Raw genomic sequence first — 23,995 nt, 5'->3', positions numbered from 1 at the left:
ACATAATTTGAAAATTCCAACTACACTTTACAGGTAAATATTTCACGGTGGGATCAATAAAAAATAAACCTCTTACTTGGAATGAAATCTCTTCAAATTAGCTTAGGATGAAAGTTATATATATATATTATATATTATATATATATATTATATATATATTTATTTTCCTGCAGGTGTTACCTCCAAACCCAGATCTAACACACCCCATTCAGCCAAGCAAGGACTTCTGAAGGCTGTAGTAACTGTATGGATCATGTAGGGTGTATTATGGTTAGTGTAAACGTCTGAGGGAAGGTAGCTAAATATTTGCCATAACATTAAAGCACCTGCTTAATATTGTGCCACCAAAACCTGCCATGACCTGTCGAGGCAAGGACTCCTTAAGACATTTCAGCAGTTTGTGCCACAGTGGCTGTTCTACGAGGTCGGACGGGCCCATGACCCTGTCTCTAGTTCACCGGTTGTCCTTTCTTGAAGCCCGTCTGGTAGATACTGACCTCTGCATACCAGAAAAATATTTGTGTAGATGTTCCGACCCAGTTGTCCAGCCATCACAATCTGGCCCTTATCAAAGTGGCTCAGATTCTTCTGCTTGGCCCTTTTTTCCTGCTTTTAACACCTCACCTTCAAGAGCTGACTGTTCACTTGCTGCCTAACATGCATATCTTACCGTTTGACAGGTCCCCATGTTACTAGATAATCAATGCAGACTGTATTGTGCAAAACCTGCCAGCATGATGCTTGACAGCATGAACTGCTAAACACTAAAATTGACTAAACACAAAAATCATTACTTTTTGAGCGCTTGTTTAATGTGCAGACATCTATACAATATATACAGTTAAAGATATGAGCAGTGGATATACAGTACTCCACATTTAGTGCACTTGTGCAGTTGATCGCAGAAGGCTGGGATGTGGGAAGGGTCCTTTTATATAGGAGGATTATGGCCTGATGTATGAGATGACTGAGTGCGCTTCATGACGAACCTCCTGCAAATGAATCACCGGCCATCCCTGGGCAGCAAGTGCGACTTTAATATACGACGCATTGTCCACGCCTTGTGCCTTTTCAGCCATGGCATGGTGCCAGCTCGTCTGCATGCAGGCTTGATGAGCTTGGCGTAATTCAGCGGGTGCGCGGGGGGAGCTGCACTTGTCCCTGCTGTAGCTGCCATGGCAACGGGCAACAGAAAAACGAAAGGGAGAAATTAAAGTACGCTGTCGTGGGGCGGATGCATTAATTTTGCATAAAGAGTGGGTGAAGTGTGGATGCGCCGCTGCTTCTTTTGTTCCTGCCCCGTGCTGAAGATGTGCAACTGAAGCCAGGCAGAGTTTCGGCGAAAGAGGGATAAGGCGTGTAATATTTAGTCATATTTGCTAATATTTAATAATATTTTACTGATTTAAAAATTCATTTTTTTTTTTAACAAAAACATTATCTGTACACACATAAGCCCTTCTTATGGCACACATACACTATTAAAAATATTGTAAAGATATATAGTAAACATGCTACAAAAAGGTTATTTGAGCAGTGTTACAGAAAAAAAACTATCTCTGGTTCCATGAAGAACCTTGTGTATTCTTCTTGGTTGGACCAATTTTGCATTCTCAGGTGACATTAAAGTAGGGTCTGCCAGATAAAGAAATAGTGAGAACTGGTGTAAATAGAACTTTACTTTTATTTAGACTTTTATTATATATTTATTCATTTATTTGATATTTCATTGACTTTAGTGAACAGTCCTTCACTTACTGATATCATCTGTCAAACGTCTTAAACCAAATCATTTTAAATACTACACATACTGTAGCACTGTGCCTTCTCGGCATTTAGATTTCTGTTTATTATAATTAATCTTCTTATTTTTCATTAGTTCTCCTCATAAACACTTATTTGTATTATTTTGTAAACACTTATTTGTAAACACTTATTTGTATTACACTTATTTTGCACTATAACGTTGCTATTTCTATGCTAAAGGTTAGGTTGTTTTTATACTTAAATTCTCCAGTTTGGCCTGTATAACCAGGGGACTGTGAGTTTGAATCCCAGCACTGCTACAACAAACAAAGCCAGTCATTTCTGGTGCCCTAACACAATATTTTTGCCAGTGTTTAGTACGTCTCATTCTAAATCATTAAAACCATTTGTCTCAAATCTACTAATTGCTCTAATCTGGTTTGAAGCCTTAAATCCTAGGTTTAGCATGTGACTCAATGTCGAAAAGCCTAACAGTATCAGCACGCTCATATGAGAGCTCGGCACAAAGCGACACATATACATTTTCAATGCTGAGTATCACATGCTGGTGTCTGTGTAGAGGGAGAGAGCTGCTCCTCCATTAGAATTAATGGAGACATTAAAATCTATTAGCTTCTAAGATTTTACAATTGTCCTCATTCAACTGTTGTTGGAAAATGAATTCTAAAAAGTAAAATCTCAAGAGATTTGACACCAATAATAATATAATAATAATGCCACAAACACAGCATCAAAACATCTCACACACACACACTCACTTTTCCTGTGCTGGCTTTCATTTACTGCTCTAAATTTCAACATTTCATTCATTCATTTATACACAAGAATAACACACATCAGTGTTACTGCATGCAGAAGCAGTAGCAATGCAGATTCTGATTGGACCGAGCTAAATCCTGGATCACGTAGAGAATATGGTGAACAAGCATTTCACACTTCAAAACCTCTTTTTCTTAATGCAAGAATTACAATAAAATAAAAGACTGTTCACTTGCTGCCTAACATGCATACCTTCGCCCTTAACAGGTCCCAATGTTACTAGATAATCAGTGCAGACTGTATAGTGCAAAACTTGACAGCATGATGTTTACTCATAAAATACAAAAAAACCCACACCACTGCCAAATACTAAATCTACTAAATACTAAAATCATTACTGTTGGAAAGCTTCTTATAAAAGTTTAATAAAATGAATACTAAATAATACTCTATAATACTATTATGCTATCAATACTGGTATCAACAAAATGCCGGTGGTCATCAGATGTCGGTATCTGTATCTGTATGAAATCACATTTACTCTATTTACATTAACTTATACAATACACATGCACATGTAATATACACTATACATACTCTCTACGTACAATACTGCACTGGTTTAATGGAACAGGTTCGATATAATCGGAATCTTTTCATTGTTTACAGAAGACACTGTATAGGTGCGAATACAAGAGCAGTGTGAGAAGTCTTTGTGGGTGCTGTGTGACTGAGCACAGGAGTTCCAGTAGGTAAGTACTGGGTGCAGAGTGTGTTTGTTTGGGGTGGAGGTGTGACGGTACAGATTAGATAGTCCTGTATGGTCCTTGAGTTGGTGCCGTCTAATCGCATTCAACACATCAGGAGCTACGTCATCTTAAAAGGAGTAGTTTAGTCTCAAATCGAATGTGCAAATGTTTTCCCTCATCAGGAACCTATTCAAGCTGCAAGATACACGTACTGTGCTTGTTTAGGTTTTACCTGGGAAGCCAATGTAGGCAAATCTCAGGAGCTTTGACACCAAAAAATCATTACACCCATCCTAAAAATAGTAATACCTCGAATCATACACTTTTAAGCCGACAAACAGGCCTCTGTGGTTTCTCACACTGTATGAACTGTCTATGAAAATGACCAGATGAACAAAATGAACAAAATACAGGTCTGTGGATGATGGTTACAGCTGTTTTCACCTCTGCAACAAACGAACTGGTGTGGAGTCTATTACTCATTGCAACATTAGGCTCAGCTCCAGTGCAAAACAGAACAGGCAACCTTCCCAAACATCGGCCCATCGACTGCTAAGAGGAAAATTGTGTAATTATGATTATTTGCTGAACTGCTCCTTCAAATCTATCTGTGGCCGTTAACATGGTCAAGCATGATCAGAACTATTGCACTTGAAATTAAGCCTTTTAGCATTCACTTACTATAAAGGATGGGCACATTTAGGGTACATCAATACAAAAATTTTGGAAATTACATACAGTACTGTGTAAATGTTTTGGGCAACTGTGGTAATTAATATTATACATAAAAAACCTTTATTTCTTTTTCTTTATATATATATAATTTCTCCATATACAGTGCCCTCCATAATTATTGGAGATGTGTTCTTTAGCTTCTAATAAAGTTTTTTTCTAAATAATATAGGACCACGATGGAAAAAAGAGTAAAATCCAACCTTTAACTCAAGTGAATTTTAAAGGAAAAAAAAAATCCCTGACTAAGAAAGTATTATTCTTCATAAAATCACCTGTTCCACAATTATTGGCACCCCTAACATTTTTTTTTAGGAAATAAATGTAATTAAAGTATTTCTGTCAATTCTACAGTAGTTTACGAAGTTGATCAGAGTATGTAGGAACATTTAATTAGTAATTCACAACTTTCTGTTTCCCTGGGGTACAAATATGTGTATATGACACAGAGGCCATTTCTCTTCAACATGGGAAAGACAAAGGAACATACCATTCAAGTAAGGCAGATGTGTGTTGAACTCCACAAGTCAGGCAATGGCTACAAGAAAATAGCAACTCGCCTCCACCTGTCCATATCTACTGTCAGAGGAATTATTAAGAAGTTTAAAACAACTGGAACAGTGGTAAACAAGCCTGGACGAGGACGAAGTTTATTTAGCCACCACGCACAGTGAGGAGGATGATAGGAGAAATAAAAAGGTCTCCAAAGCTCACTGTTACAGAATTGCAACAAATGGTAGCTTCTTGGGGTCACAAAGTCTCCAAAACAACCATCAGGTGCTATCTGCATGCCAACAAGCTGTTTGGGAGGCATGCACGGAAAAAACCTTTTCTCACTCACAATCATAAATGCAAACGTCTGGAGTTTGCTAAGCAGTACTGGAACTTCAACTGGGACCGTGTGCTTTGGTCAGATGAAACTAAGATAGAGCTTTTTGGCAACAAATGCTCTAAGTGGGTCTGGCGTAACACAAGAGCTGAGTATACAGAAAAGCACCTCATGCCCCTGTGAAATATGGGGGAGGATCAGTGATGCTGTGGCCCTGTTTCTCTTCCAAAGGCCCTGGGAACCTTGTTAGGGTGCATGGCATCATGAATGCTTTGAAATACCAGGACATTTTAAAACAAAATCTGGTCGCTTCTGCCCAAAAGCTGAAGATGGGTCGTCACTGGGTCTTTCAGGAAGATAATGACCCAAAACATATGGCCAGAAATGGTTCACCACACACAGAATCAAGCTCCTCCCATGGCCATCTCAGTCCCCAGACCTCAACCCCATTGAAAACCTGTGGGGTGAGCTGAAGAGGAGAGTGCAGAGGAGAGGACCCAGGTCGCTGGATGATTTAGAGAGATTGTGCAAAGAGGAATGGTAAAAGATCCCTCTATCTGTATTCTCCCATCTTGTGAAACATTATAAGAGAAGATTAGGTGCTGTTTTGTTGGCAAAAGGGGGTTGTACAAAGTATTAACATCAGGGGTGCCAATAATTGTGGCACACATGATTTGATGTTAAACAATTATTTCTTAATGTGGGATTTTTTTTCCTACTGAATAAATTCACTTGAGTTAAAGGTTGGATTTTACTCTTTTTTCCATCGTGGTCCTATATTATTTAGAAAAAAACTCAATTTATTAGAAGCTAAAGAACACATTTTAACCAGGGGTGCCAATAATTATGGAGGGCACTGTATATCTCTCTCTATATATAATTTCTCCAGAAGTCAGTAATTCAACATGTCAAGATATTACTAATGCCTTCTGTGTTCCCAGGATTGGATTACACTAAATGATATTGGGCAGGTATAATCTGCATCTGGTAGATATGTCATTCAAAATGAGAACAGTGGGAATGTTTCTTTTGTATCAAGCAGCAAAATGTTTTAAACAATGTCATTTGACACTGCACGTCCTGCGATGTGACTACTGTGCATGTGCACATTAAGATAGCAGATAGCAGATAGCAGTAAAAAAAATCTACAAAGATTATGGGATAATACTGGTATTATCTAGTATTATTTATAGTTATCATCCATCATCTGGTTTGGTTAATCAGTGCTTAATGCTGTTAAATCAGGTGAAATTCATGCACTGGCTGGGGGCGTCCAGGAAAAATATTAAACCCAGCTATGTTCTCCAAACTAGCTCTCAACCAAGATCTCACCACTTTCTTTAAAATGAGAAATCCTTGTTACTTGTTGCTGTATTTATGTTCTGGCCTGCATCTGTTCTAATGTGATCTAATCACATCTAATCTGTTCGAATGTGATTTTTGCCCAAAATTTGCACACAGTACAGTATCCGTTTTACAGACATATTGAAAGGTAAGCAATATGACCATACTACATCGTATTGTGATGTAACACTTTTTCCATACTGCCCATAATAATACATATATTTGTAGACCAGGGGGATATTTCACACAGCAGGATTTCTCATTTAGCCAGATCACTTCGGGACTGTCCAATAGGAACGTTCTTCAGCTTTTCTCCTAATGGGCAGGCTTGACTTTGCACTCTTGAGATGCCTCCTCATTTTTTTTATTATTATTTATTTTTTATTTTTTTTCGTAAAGGACTACGTGCTTAAAATTCACATTTTAATTTTCTAGACAGACATGGTTCTTCTATGGAATCACTCAATGAATCCTTTGTAGCACCTTTCTGAGTGTGGTTTAAAGCACCCTGTCCAAACTGAGAAATCCTGCTTTGAGAGATATCCCCCTGGTCTACTGTTGAAGGTGGAATGATGATCCTTCATAATTATTTACACCATCGCATTTGGATCACATCCATTATAAAGATGCTCAGAACAGGCATCGCATTTGAGCACTCAAACACCATGCCGGGCGTTGCCATGACGCAGGGCAACAAAACAGCATTTGCGTATCACAGACCACAATGACTCACAGGATCATCAGAAGACATGGGATCAAACTTGATATGTCAATTTCACCTGATAAAGAGAGACTGCTTTTGGCCACCTCCGCACAACATACATTTTTATGCTGATAAAAGGAACAAAAAACAAAAAAAAACACCCTACACACACTACGCCCGACTACACAAGTTTATCACAGCGCTGTTGATTTGATTAGAGTTCACGGTGAGATTCAGCACTGTCACAACACGGTTGTCTTTGATTTCCTGGCAAAGGCAGCGTGTCGGCGCACATATAGACAGCTGTTCATCATGGTGACAGTAATGCATGGAGTGCTCCTGTGGCGCTCGCTGCGTTTCCTCCCTACAGCAGCGGCTCTCAATCCAAAAGCATCCTTTCCCTGTGCATTATTGCACCTTACCCCCCACCCCCACCCCCCCAACAAACTTGATCCAATAAATTAGCTAATTAACAAGCACTTCTCCAACAGAAGTGGATATAAGTGTCTCAGAACCAAAAGAACTCTCAAACATGGGGTATTCGAAGACCAGAGTGTGAAATGACTACCTTACACATATTAAAGTAAAGGCACCAATTATTCTTTGCAGTGATGCCATGGATGAACCATGATTAGTTCCCTTAAGAACCTTTCAACGGATGGATCTTCAATCAACCTGCTGGTTCTTATAGCTGGTCCTTAGGGCCTTACAGATAGTTGGCCATGTGTTGAGCAAGAATGTGGCTCATGTGGAGGTTTTGAGGACTATTACTTTAAAGAACTCATGATGTTCTAGGTTATAGAACAGATTTAACCAATTCCAGTCATGGAGAATATTTTGGAGCCTTTCCTACTCAAACACACTTGGTTCAAGACCCATAGGTTCAAGTGGACACGGTTAAGCAAGGACCCCCCCCCCCCCCCCAGGATTCCAAAGACCATCCAAGAACCATTTGAGAACCAGGGTTTTCAAGAGCGTAGAATTCAGTTAATGCATAAGTCAATATGCTTCCCCATATTTGGGCCACCTCAAATAAGAGGTACCAGTAATTTGGTGCGAGAATCCAAATGAAACAAGGTTTAAACATCTACAAGGGCAAGCTTGGATCAGGACGCCCCACCAAATCTTTCCCATCCATCGACCAGCTTGATACCACTCACCATCAGGGGTCTTACAGAATTATCAACGTGATTTGATTGCAAAAATAAGGCTCCTGAACCAGCGAGCCAGTCTCCTTCTCACTCCTCAATAACACAAAAGCTGGCAAGACCCTACTGGACCCAATCTGCATCCGGCGGCAGCTCGGGAAATAGCCACTATTACATCAAATCTACAAATCCTGCGGATGCACAGCGCCGGACTAAAGGCTTTGCTGACACCGGAGAACCTGCTGCCGCATGACAAATAGATCATGCAAATGACCTCGCTCCAATTCAGAAGGGAGCGACCACATAAGGTGGAAGGAGGTAAACGCCATCCATCAACAATCGCTCTGTCCAAACACACGAAGTGAAGTCACTCATCAGGGTTCTACACGAAACCCTCTTTAACACACCGAGATGCAGACAGCCGGTTCAAGCGGCAGGGCTGCACACATCTGACAACATCTTTGAAGAATCTTTTGAGTAAGACGCCTAGCATCAAAAAAAAGAGAAAAAAGGGAAAAGAGAATAAACCTAAGCCATCAGTCTGTCTGTCTGTGCGTCTGTTGGTCTGGGCATCTTCTTGGCTATCTATATAGGAGAGCCACCACCTCATCAATAATGCAGCAGAAGTTCATGTTTATGCAATGGAAAGCACATATGCATGCTAGGTATTGTACATCCTGACAAGCACCTCGACATACACACACACACACACACACCAACCGACGCCTGGTCGGACCCATATCCGTTCGGCAATTAAAAACAGTCACAAAATGTTCAAATGGCACATCGCTGTCTGAGAGCAAGAGAGGGAAAAAAACAGAGAGACACAAAAAGGGGGGAAAAAGGTATTAAATACTCACCTTTTCCGGCACTTCTTTTGATTCTGTTTTAATGCAGCTTCTTAGTGCTTCATGATAGCACAGCACACGAAAAAAAAATAACTGTAGTGGCATGGTGATATGCAAATTAATGGATCGCGCTGAATACAGGGGCATTTATTATTCATAAATTACTCATGTTTATGCAAATCAGGCTACACACAGCTCCTGAAATGGGGGGTTGGTAATTCTGCCTTGTTGCCGATACAGACAACACAGGCTGCCTAGCGGGCTGGGCGTTTTTTTTTGTTTATTTGTTTATGTGTTTTTCTTTTTTTTTTTTCACGTCATCTGATCATTTGCATATAAACAATTATAATAATAAATAATAATAATAATAACAACATCATTGTTAGTGTTCTGTAAAATTCATTTTATTGGTACAGCCACAGAAGAACCACCATGGGATTATTCTTTGTTATTCACTTTATCTTGTTTCAAAGAGAGTCTACAACCAGTTCGGCCTATCCAGAAGGCAGTAGTGGTCATTACAAGGTCTTAACATCATTTGTAACATTCACCAAAAGCTTTTAAATATTGTACTCCTGTCCAGGTTAATCATCAGGCTCCTGCAAAAGCCCACAATACGTTGATGTGTTCCATTTAGGAGTGAGTCAGATTTACCGCAAGCACCCCTCCCTAGGACAAGTGTGGTCCGGGAAAGGTTAAACAAAAACAGCTGGAACATTAGAAACACCTGTGCTGCAGTGGGTGTACTGACCCTCACACTGTACCAGACATTCAAGAAAATCTCAGAGGCTGAAAAAACCCCCCCTGAAGATTCATAGATTCTGCAGACTAAACATCCATAATCAAAAAGGGTCACAATAAAGGCTGTTACACTACACTGCAAAGTGATATTTTGTCCATATCAATCAAGGCACAGTATGTGTGCGCAGCTTAAGCTTTTAAAACAAATACTCTGACATTTAATTTCACACCATTCTTCTTTTTTCCGAATAAAAAAGGGTGAAAATGTATCAGAATATAATTAAACATTTACATGTGTGTGAGTACAAAGGACTAAAACCATTCACTAAAACTGGTGTAAAAACTGAAAATTGGCATGCCTGCTGGTGAGGGAGGAGTGTGTGTGTGTATTAAACTATAAAAAATATAAAATAAAAATAACAACAATTCAAACTGAGGCCAACAGCGACCTCTAGTGCCCATTTCACGGAGAGTTTCAGTGAACACTGGTGTAGACATTAGTTTTTTCACCTACAAGGCCTACAGGTTCGCATGGTATGACTGTTTTCATGGCAATGTGTTTCTCCACCCAGTCCTGGAGGCCCACCTGACAGCTCCATATCTTTGTAGTTTTCCAGATAATCCTTACAACACTTCAGGTTAGAGCATCAGCATGGAATCGCCTGTTGGGCCCCAAGGACTGTTTGGGAAATGCTGTACTAGAACACAAATGGAGATCCCAAACATCGCCACAGATGTCCATGAGTGCCTTGGGAAAAAGTCTGTCATAGCGCGAGCCTGTATGTAGTGTTAGTTATAAGCTTGAGTCCATATTAAAATCTCAGTTGTAAATCACAAGGCAGTTTTTTTTTTTTGCAGTAAATCAATCCTGACAACGGCGAAACAGTACAACCCATTTGCAAACTCATCCAGTAATGTTCAAAACGGTGTATACTGCAGTGTTAAGGTAAAGGGTATAGGGGCAGTACCCCCACAGAAACCTGGTGGGGACATATATTCAAAATTTTGCATGTATCCTGACTTCCTCCTTTCTTTATTGGAAACCTCCATACGCAAACCTCATTATGTCCCTCTTCAGGAACGCTGAGACAAAACGGCTGTGCAATGGACATATGTCGTCTCATTAACAGGCTCACGTTTTAGAGGGTCCAGTGGACTTGGGGGGGGGGGGGGAGAGACATACACAGGACAAAACATCCAGCATTTTTGGTTACCACAGGAGAACATTTCTTTAAAATGACATTCATTTTCCCCCTCATTGACAAAAATACTGATTAGAGCCAGAGCTCCTAATATAGGCTTTACGTTGATTACATAAGGCCGCACGACTTCACAGAGCTAGGACTAAAAGCAGGCACCTAGCTGCATCCTATTAGTACAGTAGGAAGAAAAGTGGGCCAGGGTTTAGATTATGCACAGATGCACACATATGTCCTGTGATTCCTTGTTCTACTTCAACAACTAAACCTGGTGGTTCACCGGTTGAGCCCCCGTGACTCCCATCCCTGCTCTAATAACTGGGCTGAAATTTTGTGGATCCAAAAATGGATTTTGTTGGGGGTTAACGTAGCAGGCCCTGAACAGGGTTGTGATTAGAGCTCTGCAGAATCAGGAGTTCCTCGACACTAGGGATGCACACTGCTGCTGGAATCACATCAGTATTGGCAGAGTTTTGCTCTTAATAAGTAGCAGCATGCTGAATGTTCAAGCTGCCTTGAAAGGCTAGTATGCTGTGGGGTCACCATGACAGGACAGCAAATTCAAGATTCACATGATACAGCAGCTCCTCTACATTCCAGTAGAATCAGTAAAACACCACCTCCCCGATGTGTCCTCCATCGCCCCCTGGAGTACTGGAAGTTCTACCCGCCAAAGAAACTCAAGGGACAAACTTCTCAAGCCTGGTCCTGAAGGCACCCTGTCCTGCACAAGGCATCTCCCAACACACCCGATTCAACTCATCATCATCAGCTCATCATCTAGCCCTTTCAGAGAGGGGAAACCCACTAAAATGTGCAGGGCAGGGTGCATCCAGGACCAGGGTTGAGAAACTCTGGTATAAAAGGAGTGCATTGGCTGAGAGTGGTCAGTTGGTGTTTTTTTTTTTTTTTGCACTCATATAAACTAGGTTACATAAAGCCACTGATGCCAAAGCTGTCCACTGGGCCCCATTCAATCAGGCCAGGAAACTGTCCTGACTCCCCTGAGCCATGGACCGCTTCACCACATTAGCCACCTCCTTCTCGAACTGGTGGAGCAGCTTAAAGTCACAGAAGCCCCTGTACAACAAGCCCGTGGCTAAAGTCTTCATAGCCTCCTTCATCTGGAACAGAGAGGGCACTGTGATGGTCTGCATGCCCCCGTTGATTTCAGCCGTGACCACGGTGGGCTCAGTGGGTTCAGGTTTTACTGCAAGCAGCTGGCTTTGCTCCACATGGCCTTCAGGCCCTACGGCCGCTTCCCCCACTTCTTTGTCCTGCTGGGGCTGAGGCTGGGGCTGGGGCTGGGGCTGAGGCTGGGGCTGGGGCTGAGGCTGGGGGCTTTCATCGGCAGGTTGCGGTGCACTGTCCGGCTCTGGTCTCTGCGTTTGCTCGGCTTCGTCCGTATGAATGTGGTACATGTCCCTCACCGCCCTTTCCCTCCTCTTAAAGCCGCTGTACCAGGTCGGGCTCGCCCTAAAGTGCGCAACCCCCATACGCATCGCCAGGTCCATCGCCTTTCTGTGGATCATGAGGTCTGAGACCGAGGCGCCCTCCCTCCTCGAGCCGTCGATCCAGCGCCACAGCGCGGCCTCCAGCCTCGGCACTTTCCCGCAGCGGACCTGCTGATCGCCCCTCATTATGAGGCTCCTGTTTCGGAGCAGGGTCCACAGCACGGACTGGGTGATGTTCAGGCGACTCGCTGCCTTCTTCTGGCTCATGCGGGGAAGCTGGTCATACATTTCCAGCAGTCTGCGCTTCTCCTCCATGGAGTACTTTCTCCTCGGCGCTGCCATGCTTGTTTACCCACGACGTCGAGGAGTGCGCATGCGCCGCTTTAACCGTTCAACAGCCACGTCCAGTTTTACTGCTGTTATAAGTTACACAAATGTGTTACTTTTACACACACTGTAAACGAAAAATAATAAAGAAAACAATTAGCTTTTTATATAAATAGGGATTATATTGTATTTATTTTCAATATTTTGGAAAAAAAGAAAAAAAAAAGATAATTTACAAAACTTGACATCTGCAAAACAGCAACTTTACAGTAAAAAACTCTTAGCTTTTAATGGAAGTCAGAGTAAAAATATATTTTACCTTACTTTGACTCATTTTGGAGTATTTCTATTGGGCAATTTAACATTTGACACAATGTACAGAACAACTGTCAGATTCACATTATGTCAAAAAGTGAAGAATAATCTAAAAAGGTTTTTGCTTGATGTATTGACGTATTGCACACAACACCACTGTGCTAAAATATCATACCATATTGGTAACCCTATAAAAAATAAATGTCACATTTCTGTGCAATGTCAATCCATGTAGATCCGGTCCAATTTCTACATTTTATAAGCAGTTACATGTTGACATCAGCAGATTTGTATATCGGCACTGACCGACAATCCTCGTGTCCTGTCCATATTTAACACAAAATAGTCAAAACCATCTAAACTAAATCTTGACCTCAGAACTGAAAATTGAACTGGATCTGAAAATATATGTGTCATCCAGTGGAGTTCACATGGTTGCTGTCTAATGAAAAACATGTATTTCCAAAGTGGTGACTTTACAGGAGAAGGCAGAGAAGGCACTGTAGTAATACAGAAGTAGTACAGAAGCAGCTACCAGGTTCAAACCAGAGAGAAAAATGAAAATGGACAAAAATGGAGACACATGATTTTCTCTTGAACTAGTGTTCACATGTTTCCAGAGTTCACACAGTTTTGTTTTAGTTGGTTTATGAGGATCCTGGCCCCCTCCTACTCGTCCCATTATACCACAAACATGTTGCACAACACTGTGGGGTGACCACGAGTACGTCCACAGTGAAATGTGGTGAATGAAGTTACATTATATATAAATTGGGAAATGTATAAGGATGACTTACATTACATATTACAGTAAAAACCCATGAAAAAGTACCAGTAATCTCCTGTTTTATGTTATGAAGTTAAATCCCTGATGTTAAAAGTTATTGAAAATATCGTATGCCGTTCTGTGTTGAGAAAATCAGTGCACTTGTCTGTATAAAAATGATTTTTTTAAATAAATAAATAAATAAATAAATAAATAATTTTTTTTTCAAATAAGGGTTTTGCATAAAATCTCCACTAGAACCCATACATTTTTGGAAACCCCCGGGGCGCCCTCTACTGTGAGACACTAATAAGTGGCAAATTCTCAGGTAAGTGACTTATAAGTGTGGCGATCGTGGTCTGAACGAGTACTTGCACACTTTTAATAATTTCTAATAAATTTAATATGTTCAATACTTCATGTCAGGACTCACTTAAACAAACCACAGCTGTTCTTCTGAGTTATGCCAGCTCACTCATTACTGCCCCCTGCTGCGAGAACGCCTTTCCACTCCCCTTTATTTCCTTCATATATATATATATATATATGATCATGGACTTCGGAACAGGTCAAGACCTTGTTTAAGACCTGAGCTCAAATTTAAAGATTTTTTTTCATTAAATTAAATTAAATTAAATTAAATTAAATCGTGACAAAAAGCTTTATCACGTTGTAATATAAATAATTTGGTCACGTGACCACTGCGTTTCAACAAAACAACAGAAAATCTGTAACTGATTGTGAATAAAATTAAATTATGAAAATATAAGTATTTGGTGTTATTTATTTGAAATGTAGGCACTGGAAACCCAGCGTCCATGGTGCAGTCGCGCAAGCCGCGCAAGCCGCGCTAGGTGGCAGTAACTCTGCGGATGAGCTCCAGTCCGCGGAGGACGAAGAAGCTGACCTGGCGTGTTTAAGCTCCAGCGCTGTTGCGTTTGGCTGAGATGAGCTTCACAGTCTGACACCGTGCTAACACTCAGGTGAGAGCCAAGCTCCTTTCTGTGCTGCCAGCTCTATCATGTTGTCCTTTAAATGATGGTAAATAATAAAGCCTTCTACTGGGGGAAGTAGATAGCTAGTCATCTCCCACTGCCGAGTCCTCATCAGGATGCTGTGCAGGAGAGGCTGGAGGAGGCACTTTAACAAGCTCGAGCTCATTCCAGCCCTTAGTAAATTAGTAACATTAAGATTAGTGGGGCATTTAAAGCATTGCTTTATCAGGTCATAGTTCGTATGTCTAACATTGGCAACCTTATAAGGCACGGACTGACCCTTATTAGCTACCTGATGGTGCTCCGTGAACCCGCCCCACGGTCAGCGGTTTAGGCTTTGGACACTGAGGTTGTCCTTTTAAGCTGATTTCTTTAAAGGTTTGTCGTAAATGGATGCAGAATGTTTTTATTTTTTAACAGACATTCAATTTAAATAAGTGATCGATGCTAGTAAAATAAAAACGGATGTATCAGACTTTAATTTGGTTACAGATAAATATAAAAATATATATATATATATACTAATGCCAATAAAGTTCATCAGCGGTCAGCCGGACAAGTTAGATATAGCTACAACATGTCAAAATAAAAGTCTTTTTAATGGTAGATTAAAGGTGTCAGAGCGGAGTCGTCCGTCTACACGTTACATGCCTATAGCTACGTGTTTGAGCATTAGCTGACAGTATCCAAGCCACATTACCGAAATCCTGCCGGACCACCATAATATCCAAATATACTGCACGTCACACACAGTGCTGCGATTCCTCCCTGTTTGCCTAAACGAGCCTAAGAATCACCTCTGTTCAGAAAGCCTCCAACTCGCCCTGTACTCGGGGTTTCCTGCACGGTTGGTGGAGCTCTGATCACTTGATGAGAAAAAGTTTCTCATCCAGCCTCCAGGACGATGCTCTTTACCCCATGTGTGGTCCACAGGGAGTGTAGTAGGAGTGAGCGCAAGACCCAGTAATACAGGCCCCAGGACAGAGGGTGGTGGTTCACTCTGCTGGACAGGAACTCTCAGGGTTTTTAAAAAATTAAAATATTTATTTATTATTGTTTTCCAAATAATTATTTTTTACAGGAGAAAGTTGTATATAAAAAGGCACAATTTTAGACATGTGGAACCTGTGCCCACCTCAATCAGAGCTGCTAAAGATGTATGTAAAATGTGTATAGCCTGGAAATGAAATCCCCTTTATTATAGAGTCTAGAGGATGGGGAAATCTATGCATCATAACATAACAGGAAAATGGAGAATGTCAACAGTGTGGCTGTTGTAAAAGCCAACATCTCATTGCTGTAATGCAAAAGCCTTGTATTTCCATGTCATTTTTATTTATTATTATTATTTTTTTCATAATTTGAATGACTGTTGTTCCTTACAAAGTGCCACTGTCAGTTTCATGGTGAAATACTCAAATTTAATACTCAAGTATAAGATATAGTATTCAAAAATATATCAAATAATATTTTTTTCCTGCCATTTTTGAGACTACAACCATATGCAACCGTGTGCAAACTGACAGCTCCCATATTTCTGTTTCTACAGCATATCCAGCCATGTATCACAACAGCTCCCAGAAGAAATACTGGACTTTTGAAAATGAGGCAGCATTGGAGCTTTTGAGACATGAGGCTAACCAGAAGTTTCGCTCAAAAGCCATCAGTCTCAGAAAGGTCAGGAAGGTTTACCAAGTACCTGATTTCCATAAATGCAATACATGGTGTGAGTACTGTATAGTCAAACCAATCATGGTTAAAAGTTTGAATTGGTAGTATATACAAAAAAAATTTTTTGTTTTTTTTGAATGCTTGGCTTACAATGCTTACATGTCCCTTTGCCTTCAGCAACAGCTCCGTCAGGTAAGGATAACCCCAGTCTCTCTTGAGAGTTCCTAAAATAGCCCAGTCTTCCACTAACAGACCACACGTTTCCATCATCGTTGGCTTAGTCACAGACTGATTTAGACTTGTACATCTTACAGTTATCATCCTGGACATGTAGGATCTCGCAGTTAATGGATGACTGGAGTAAAATGGACAGGTGACTGGACTATGCTTTACCTGATAGGATTGATGGTGTTAAGACAAGGTGACATGTAACCAAGTAGTACTGAAAAAATGAAATTCACACACACCCAGCTTGTCTAGTCCCTGTACGGAAATGCAGGTGACCCAATACTGTTGTCCATGTAGTGTATTATCTTGTTTCTTATGCCTTGTTTATTGTCTTTTTGTCAGCCTGGAATAAATGATTCTGCATTTCTTGATCCCCGTGAAGAGAAAGTGCTTTTCAGACACTATGAGAAGAGACTGCTGGACTTCTGCTCAGTATTCAAGCCGGCCATGCCCAAATCTGTAGTGGTAATTATTCAAATGATGTTTCTCACACTCAGGCTCACTTCTGTAGCCAGTTTGCACACACAGACCTCAGTGATGGAATGAATATTAAAGCGACACCAGCTGACCATTCGGTCCACTAGTCACATGTCATGTTCTGTCCTTGCATATTTAGTTTATGTCCATGTGATCGTTCATTCCAGAGAAAATCATCTTCTGTTCTTCTCTTTTAGGGCACAGCTTGTATGTTTTTCAGAAGATTTTATTTAAACAACTCTTTAATGGAGTACCATCCGAGGACAATAATGTAAGTGCTGAATCAACTGAAATTGAAAAACACTTGTACATAACTGAAGGGTTTTAATCCAGGGTTTCCTGGGCTGCCTTCAGTTCCACAGGGCCTCTAATTAGAGGCTACATTCACGCAGCCGGTAAAGTGTCCCAATTCTCTCCAAATATCTCATCAAATACAATGATGTGTTAGTATGACCTGTATCTGACATTCGTCCGAACAGTTCACACTCTTAAACTGATGCGCATCTTCAACAGAACTGCTGAACTTCAACACACACACACACACATGACAGAAAAGATTGGATTTGGGCTGCTTTTACCTGCTGTGTGATATGGTTGAGTGAGCATCACCGTGAACATTGATCACCAGTATAGAAGATCTTGCCCCTAAAATGTCTAGTTTGATTAAACAGCTGAATTGCAGTTAATTCCAAGGTAGAGTAGATATAAGGACTGGGAAATCGCCAAGGCGCAGGGCATTGCAGGGCCAGTGTCCAGCACTGGTGGTTGGGGCGGGGGGTGAGGACTTTCCTGCTCCAACACACCCTCTACACCTAACAGTTCACAGACAATTTGGCACAGGCATACTTAAACGTGTGGAAACACTAAACTGTGCTGGACATCAGTCGTCCAGGGCTAAATTTAAGAACCCTGATGTATGTTGCAATGCATCTTTACAAGTAGTTTGTTTAAAATGTTGGAATCACTGCACTGGCTCTGAACTATGTAAGCTGTATTGTATAGATGGTACAGTCACTCCACTGTTCTCTCCACCCTTCTACAGGCTGATCTGTGCATACCTGTCCTGCAAAGTGGACGAGTTCAATGTTTCCAGCACTCAGTTTGTGGGGAATCTTCAGGAGAATCCTGCCAGTCAGGAGAGGGCGCTGGAACAGATCCTAGAGTACGAGCTACTCCTCATCCAGCAGCTCAACTTTCACCTGGTGGTACACAACCCTTATCGGCCCATGGAGGGCTTCCTCATAGACCTGAAGGTAAAACGTACAGGTTGAGTGAATTGGTGGGCAATGTGTATGTTAATGTGAACAAGAGCGTTTTCGATACATGGTGGACTAAAAGTTGATTCCTATTGGCAGACCTTATGAAATCTTTGAGATGGAGAGGTCTTTGAGTAAACTTGCTTTGCTTACCTTAGTCTGACCTTAGTTTACTATTGGGCTGATAAAGCATAGCTGATCTGGCTAAACTTGTCAGAAGGACTCCTACATGGAGTTTGTTATGCAGGCTATGGCTGTGGTGAACCCTAAACATTGAAGTCCACTTACTTGCAAGATGTTCTCCCAGGGGTGGTATTTTACAAAGCGGATATTTATAAATCGGATTATTTAGATCCCGATTCTAATATCTGAAATGATGTATTTTTTCTGTAGACGAGGTACCCGCTTTTGGAGAACCCGGAGATACTGAGGAAGAATGCAGATGACTTCCTCAACAGAGCCGCAATGACTGACACCGGGCTTCTCTTCTCACCTTCACAGATTGCCCTGACGGCCGTGCTGAACAGTGCGTCTCGTTCAGGCCTTAAAATGGAAACGTGAGTTCACTTAGGTCTGGCCTCTGTGGAATTTAGCAGGACATTTCTGCAAGGTTTAGTTCCAGCGTTTATACGCCACCCGTGGTCCAGCTCATGATTGTCTTCAGGGCTGCTTCACCTAGCAAGATTTTCTCATTCAGATAACCTAAGCAAAGACAAGCCATACCACTAGGAGAAGAGCATTTGAGATTCACCCTGCTTTTGTTGGAGTAACTGTCCCTATTGTCCAGGAAAGGCTTTCTACTAGATTTTTGGAGCATTGCTGTGAGAATTGGATTGCATTCAGCAACAAACAAGTTAGTGAGGTCACCTTATCCCTCAACTGATCCCAAAAGTATTGGATGGAGCATCATTATTCCAGAGAACAAAGGTTTACTGCTCCACAGCTCATTGCTGAGGGACTTGATGCTCCTCTAGCCCATGCTTAGTATTATGTCAATAGATTCCAGAGAGTGCCATTCTACAAGGACTAGACAGGCTGTGTGCATTTGCACATCTGTGTCAGCATTGGGTGCAGCTTAAAGTAGGACATGCTGTATCTACCTAAGAAACTAGGAAGTAAATCTAGAGCAGGGTGGGTGGTTGTGGAGCTTGAAATGTGCCAGAGATCAGGAGGTGTTTTCACAAAGTTGCATTTTAGCAGTCACTATATGGAACATGTAGTCCCTCATAGTGACTGCTATAATTTGGAGCCTGTCATGTTGCGTTGTGGAAACTGCCTTCAAAAAAAAGGTCTGACATTTGCTGACACACAAAACATGCATGTAAACCTGTCCCAGTTTTAAAGAAATTATCTTCTTTATCAGGTACCTTACCGAATGCATGGGGCTTAAAGATGACAAGGAAACACTCTCAAAGATGTATGACGCAATGAGACGTAAGTATTAACAATACCTAACGCTTTTTTCTGTAATGCCAAAAGTCAAAACCACCAACACACTGCGAAATAGAAAACGCTTTTGTCTTTTTCTGCAATTTTAGGAATAACAACCCTCCTTAAGGAATATGAGCTTCCCCGACCAGAGGAAGTCAATGTCTGCAAGCAGAAACTGGAGAGGATTCATGCTGAATTTGCCCCAAGTACAAATTTGTGAGTATGAAACATTGAGTTTGTGATTGATCTGTAGGAAAAATTACATTGTGAGAAGAGAGGAAAAAAAAAAAAAAAAAAAAGGAAGCCGCACCAGCACTACAATACAAACTGGTTTATTCAGCCTGGTCAGTCGCTCAGTGTCTCGTATCTAAGATGCAAAAGTTGTGACGTCATCAAATAGAAAAATAAAAATACGTGAGCTTTCAGAAATTCACAGGAGTCATTTCATCAGTGTCGAGCTGTTTCACTGGACTAGTATTCAACAAGCTTCAGCGAGTAGAAGTTCTGATCTAGGATCAGGGCCCGTAGTTTCTCAGGGTAGGGCACTGGATACTACCCATTCTCAAATTCTCAGTGATGCATTTTAGGACCAAGCCTACATTAACAACTTTCCTCAGACATAAAAGCCCTCAAATCGCAGCGATGGAAGGAACTCCTAATGGCTAGGAGCTTCCAGAAGATGGCGCCAGTGAGGCAGCAAAGGCAAGCAGTTGTTGTCTTGCTTCTTTTAAAAATACAGCAGACAGTGAGGTGACTAATTACGGTGTGCAGCATCACTGCAGAAGTCACTGTAGTAAACTGTCAAACTGGCTGGGTTAGTGTTAGACTTGCTTTTAGGGTTTTTCTTTATAGTACTGTTAGTCGCTAGCTTATAAATGTATGAATAGACTGTAAAAGAACTGCATATAAACATAAGCTTCCCATTTTACAGCCATTAATATAGACCAAACAGTCCCTACAATTATGCTGATGTAGGCAAAAGATGAGATTTTCTCCCACATCTTAAACGAAAAAAGATATGCGGTCATAATTCTTTGAGCAATGCCCTAGAAGAACCATATTTGTCAGAGATGAGTGTGAAGAACCTTCTACATTGGTAAACAATTTACATCCAGTGAACATTTAGACATTTAAAGGCATGGTTTCTTATAGTGCTTCTTCTGACATTGCTCAAAGAATCATATAAAGCACCTTAAAAATTTTAGGAGTTTAGAAAGTTTGAGAACTTGCTCTTTTCTCAAACTTTGAGTAGTGACCATTTTTGGTCATAACTTTCAGTACAAATCCTAGCAGCGATTGTGAGACATTTGATAACCACGTTCCTCACTCTGGAATACAGGTTCCTCTCTTATTTCTGATCCTAGACCAGCACTCATTCTTCTTTCTACTCTGAGAAGCTTTGAGGAATATGAGCCCAGGTCAGTTAGATCACTGAACACAGCTAAGCTACAGCAAGTATAACGAAGGTCATTGCCTTGCAGCTACAAAACAGGAATATTTTGGTATATAGTGAAATATCAAGTTTGTGGAGGTAAGTACATGCCTAATCCAGCAAAAGTTACTTTTTTTTTTTTTTTTTTTTAACACTACCCAGACAATTACTCACGTACAAAAAAAAAATTGATTCATTGGCAAAGCTGTGTAAACAGGGCACAAATATTTTACCTTATACCACAAATATTTTACCAGCATGATATAGGGAAGCATACAGAGGTGTTAAACAATGTATAAAAAAGCAAGGTATATGGAGATCATTTCTTGCATAAATCACATTACAACACTGTCCTACTGCTTACGAACTGCCAGGAGACCTGGCTAGCGTAGTGTTAAGCGCCACGCAACACCACGCCACTCAGTATTGCATTTCTCAATGGCAACACCAGGGCAATCCCCTAAATCAACATGTGTCAGTTTGAAAGAACTGATGTAGTCCAGATTATGTTTCTCAGAGTCCCAGATTAGGCGAGAGACCCTGGGGGTATCTCATCAAATGTAAACACATGCACAGAGCACAGGAGGAGGGAGGAGGGTCTAGAACCTTGTTATCTGTCCTTCAAACGAGTTATCCGTCTCATACATCACGCAGATGCTGGTTTAGAGATAAAAAGCCGAGGTGCAGCATTTCATCAAGCAAAGCAGCTCAGGAAGAGTTGGGATAGGATCAGTAGCTATCTTTTATAGGCTGACGTTTCCAGTCGAACGCAGGAAGGAAGAGGTTGCGAGGTGAGATTGAGTGTAGTAGGTTTCTTAAGGCTTGTATTTCAGGTGCTTCTCTGCTCCCTTGATGGTTAGTGTCCATTTTAAGTAGGGCTTCAGTGCACACTGTTGAGTTACCACAACAGTCTCATGCCTTGGGGGTGCTTTAGGCAGCTGCATTTCATTAATCCCCCAGTGATCTGGAACAGAGATGGGGGCAAAAAGAAGAGATAAGGGACTTCCAAGTAGTCCCTCGAAAGCTAGAAGGATTCAACTGCTTGTGGATGGTCTCCAAAGCAAGGGTCCTTAATGTTTGCCCTGAACATGATTTGTGGTTCAAGAGCAATTTGTTTACTAGCAATTTGTGTTTCTATTGTTTCTAAAAAAAAAAAAAGACTGTACCCTGCTTCTTAAAGGACAACTTTCAGTAACCTGAAATGTCCTACCAAATGACAGTTTGGGAATTGAGAAGTCACTCTAGAACTGATGCAGGGTTTAAGGAATGGTCCCAAAGCAGAAGCCCAGATGATCACTGGGCCACAGCTGGCGCTCCATCCTATGCTTGGATGAGATCTTCCAGTGCATTGATTGTTCTCATCAGAGGACCTGGATCGTGGCAGCCATGATGGTACATTCAGGTCTGCAAGATAGAAAAAGGTGTGTGAAAGAACTGGCCAGAGATTACGTGACTAATTTTCTTGGAAAGGAATGATTTTCAAGTTGTAATATAGATTAGTTAGCTTTAACAGGTCTTTCTACATTTTACTTTTTTTTTTTTGGTACCAAGTGTGCAGAGGAACATCTTGCTTGACTCTTAAATTAATCACCTACTAAAGTTCTTTAGTTAACCAAAAGAAGTTGTTTCTTTTAGGCTCTCAATCCTGGTCCCAGAGTATGAGTATGGGAGTATCCTCTGCTCTCAACACACTTTATCAACTAACCAATCGGGAGGTGAACAAAGTGCTTCAGAGCAGAGGAAACAAAACACAGTAGCATGCAGGACACTGGTACTCCACGGCCAGAGTTGAGAACCCAAAAATCCTCTTTGGAACCTCTTTACGGTTGACTTAATAAAATAAAGAGTTCAAGATCGAGTGATCATGAAATACCTACCTTGTTTGGATCTGATGAGGTGACTTAGCTAACTAAATCTAACATGAAGCTACAAGCGACATGGACATGGGTCTACAACTACACATGGTGGAGGATATAGAGGGAGGAACGCTGGCATGCTCCGAGATGTGTAGGGGTGTCTCTAAACGGAGAAATGATGCAGTCTCTATGTAAAATCACATCTCCAAAGAAGCATGCTGAGGATATTTCAATGGGTTCTTGATGAATGGGTTCTGTGCCTCTGTGTCCTCTAGGAAAAGGAAGCATGGCTATGAAGATGATGACCACGTCGTGAAAAAGCCCCTTGTTACTGAGGAGGTAAGTTATGACCCACTGGACCTCCTCCTGTTCCCCTGGAACAGTCTTCATCTGTCACTGCCTTCATTATATGGAGTCTAATGAAGGTTTAATCACTTGTAGGAGTGGACTGATGAAGACCTGGATGCTTTGTGACAGGAACGCATGAGGCTACAGCTGCTTAGGAAGAAGCTTGTTTTAGTAAGACACATTCCTGAGATTTGGACAGTTTTGCAAAGCTACTTAAGCCACATCAATTTTCATTGGGTGTTTTGTAAATATCTAGACAACGTTTGCCCTCGGTTGTCATGCTGATTTATTTACTTTACTGAAAAATAAAATTTTGTACTTAGTTTCATTCAACAGTGTTCTTTACATTTGTTTACATGAGCCAGAGTTAGTTAGGAAAAAAAAATCAAATGCTTGAGCATTAGAAGACAGGGGAAAAAAAAACAAAAAAAAACAATTGACATTTCTTAGAAATTAAACTTACTTTGCACTTTACACCCCCCAATCTGAGAAAGACGGCAGTCAGTACTTTATAAAATGTTTAATAAGTGCATGCATTCCTGATACAGTCTGTACTAGAATCTTTTTTTTTTTACTGCTGTAAACATTAATTATTTCTCCCCTGAGAACAAGTCTAGCTT

The 23,995-nt window shown here is 41.0% G+C and overlaps 3 protein-coding genes and 1 long non-coding RNA gene across 4 annotated transcripts in view; 1 reads left to right on the top strand and 3 right to left on the bottom strand.

Annotated features, from left to right (window-relative positions):
• The window catches only part of LOC140541976 (uncharacterized), a 40,073-nt gene extending 30,974 nt beyond the window's left edge, over positions 1 to 9,099 (bottom strand). Inside the window, exon 1 of the long non-coding RNA XR_011977969.1 lies at positions 8,892 to 9,099. This is a non-coding gene — a long non-coding RNA (uncharacterized lncRNA). The remainder of the gene's footprint in view (positions 1 to 8,891) is intronic.
• A 159-nt stretch (positions 9,100 to 9,258) lies between these two features.
• LOC140542292 (uncharacterized) lies at positions 9,259 to 12,623 on the bottom strand. Its single transcript, XM_072665215.1, has one exon. The coding sequence runs from the start codon at positions 12,613 to 12,615 to the stop codon at positions 11,797 to 11,799; it is 819 nt and encodes a 272-aa protein (XP_072521316.1). The 5' UTR covers positions 12,616 to 12,623; the 3' UTR covers positions 9,259 to 11,796.
• Positions 12,624 to 14,576: 1,953 nt separating this feature from the next.
• ccnh (cyclin H) lies at positions 14,577 to 23,703 on the top strand. The gene is made up of 10 exons (XM_072665214.1): positions 14,577 to 14,664; positions 16,226 to 16,353; positions 16,918 to 17,040; positions 17,250 to 17,323; positions 18,095 to 18,305; positions 18,702 to 18,865; positions 19,672 to 19,742; positions 19,847 to 19,955; positions 23,303 to 23,366; positions 23,469 to 23,703. Exons 2-10 carry the CDS (start codon positions 16,237 to 16,239, stop codon positions 23,499 to 23,501), a joined length of 966 nt encoding a protein of 321 aa, XP_072521315.1. The 5' UTR covers positions 14,577 to 14,664; positions 16,226 to 16,236; the 3' UTR covers positions 23,502 to 23,703.
• Positions 20,056 to 23,995, bottom strand: part of rasa1a (RAS p21 protein activator (GTPase activating protein) 1a) — a 41,635-nt gene continuing 37,695 nt past the window's right edge. Inside the window, exon 27 of the mRNA XM_072665213.1 lies at positions 20,056 to 22,575. Coding sequence (XP_072521314.1) covers positions 22,533 to 22,575 — 43 coding nt within the window. The 3' untranslated portion in view covers positions 20,056 to 22,532. The remainder of the gene's footprint in view (positions 22,576 to 23,995) is intronic.

The sequence above is a fragment of the Salminus brasiliensis genome, chromosome 20, assembly GCF_030463535.1.
Source record: "Salminus brasiliensis chromosome 20, fSalBra1.hap2, whole genome shotgun sequence".
Classification (NCBI taxonomy): Eukaryota; Metazoa; Chordata; class Actinopteri; order Characiformes; family Bryconidae; genus Salminus; species Salminus brasiliensis.
The sequence above is the reverse complement of the archived record's forward strand: the minus strand, read 5'-3'. Positions and strand labels throughout refer to the sequence as shown.

Coding starts and splice junctions, on each gene's coding strand:
- LOC140542292 (XM_072665215.1), bottom strand. CDS start 12,615: ATGGCAGCGCCGAGGAGAAAGTACTCCATGGAGGAGAAGCGCAGACTG.
- ccnh (XM_072665214.1), top strand. CDS start 16,237: ATGTATCACAACAGCTCCCAGAAGAAATACTGGACTTTTGAAAATGAG. Junction 18,306..18,701: donor GCTTCCTCATAGACCTGAAG/GTAAAACGTACA, acceptor TTTTTTCTGTAG/ACGAGGTACCCGCTTTTGGA. Junction 19,956..23,302: donor TTTGCCCCAAGTACAAATTT/GTGAGTATGAAA, acceptor TGTGTCCTCTAG/GAAAAGGAAGCATGGCTATG.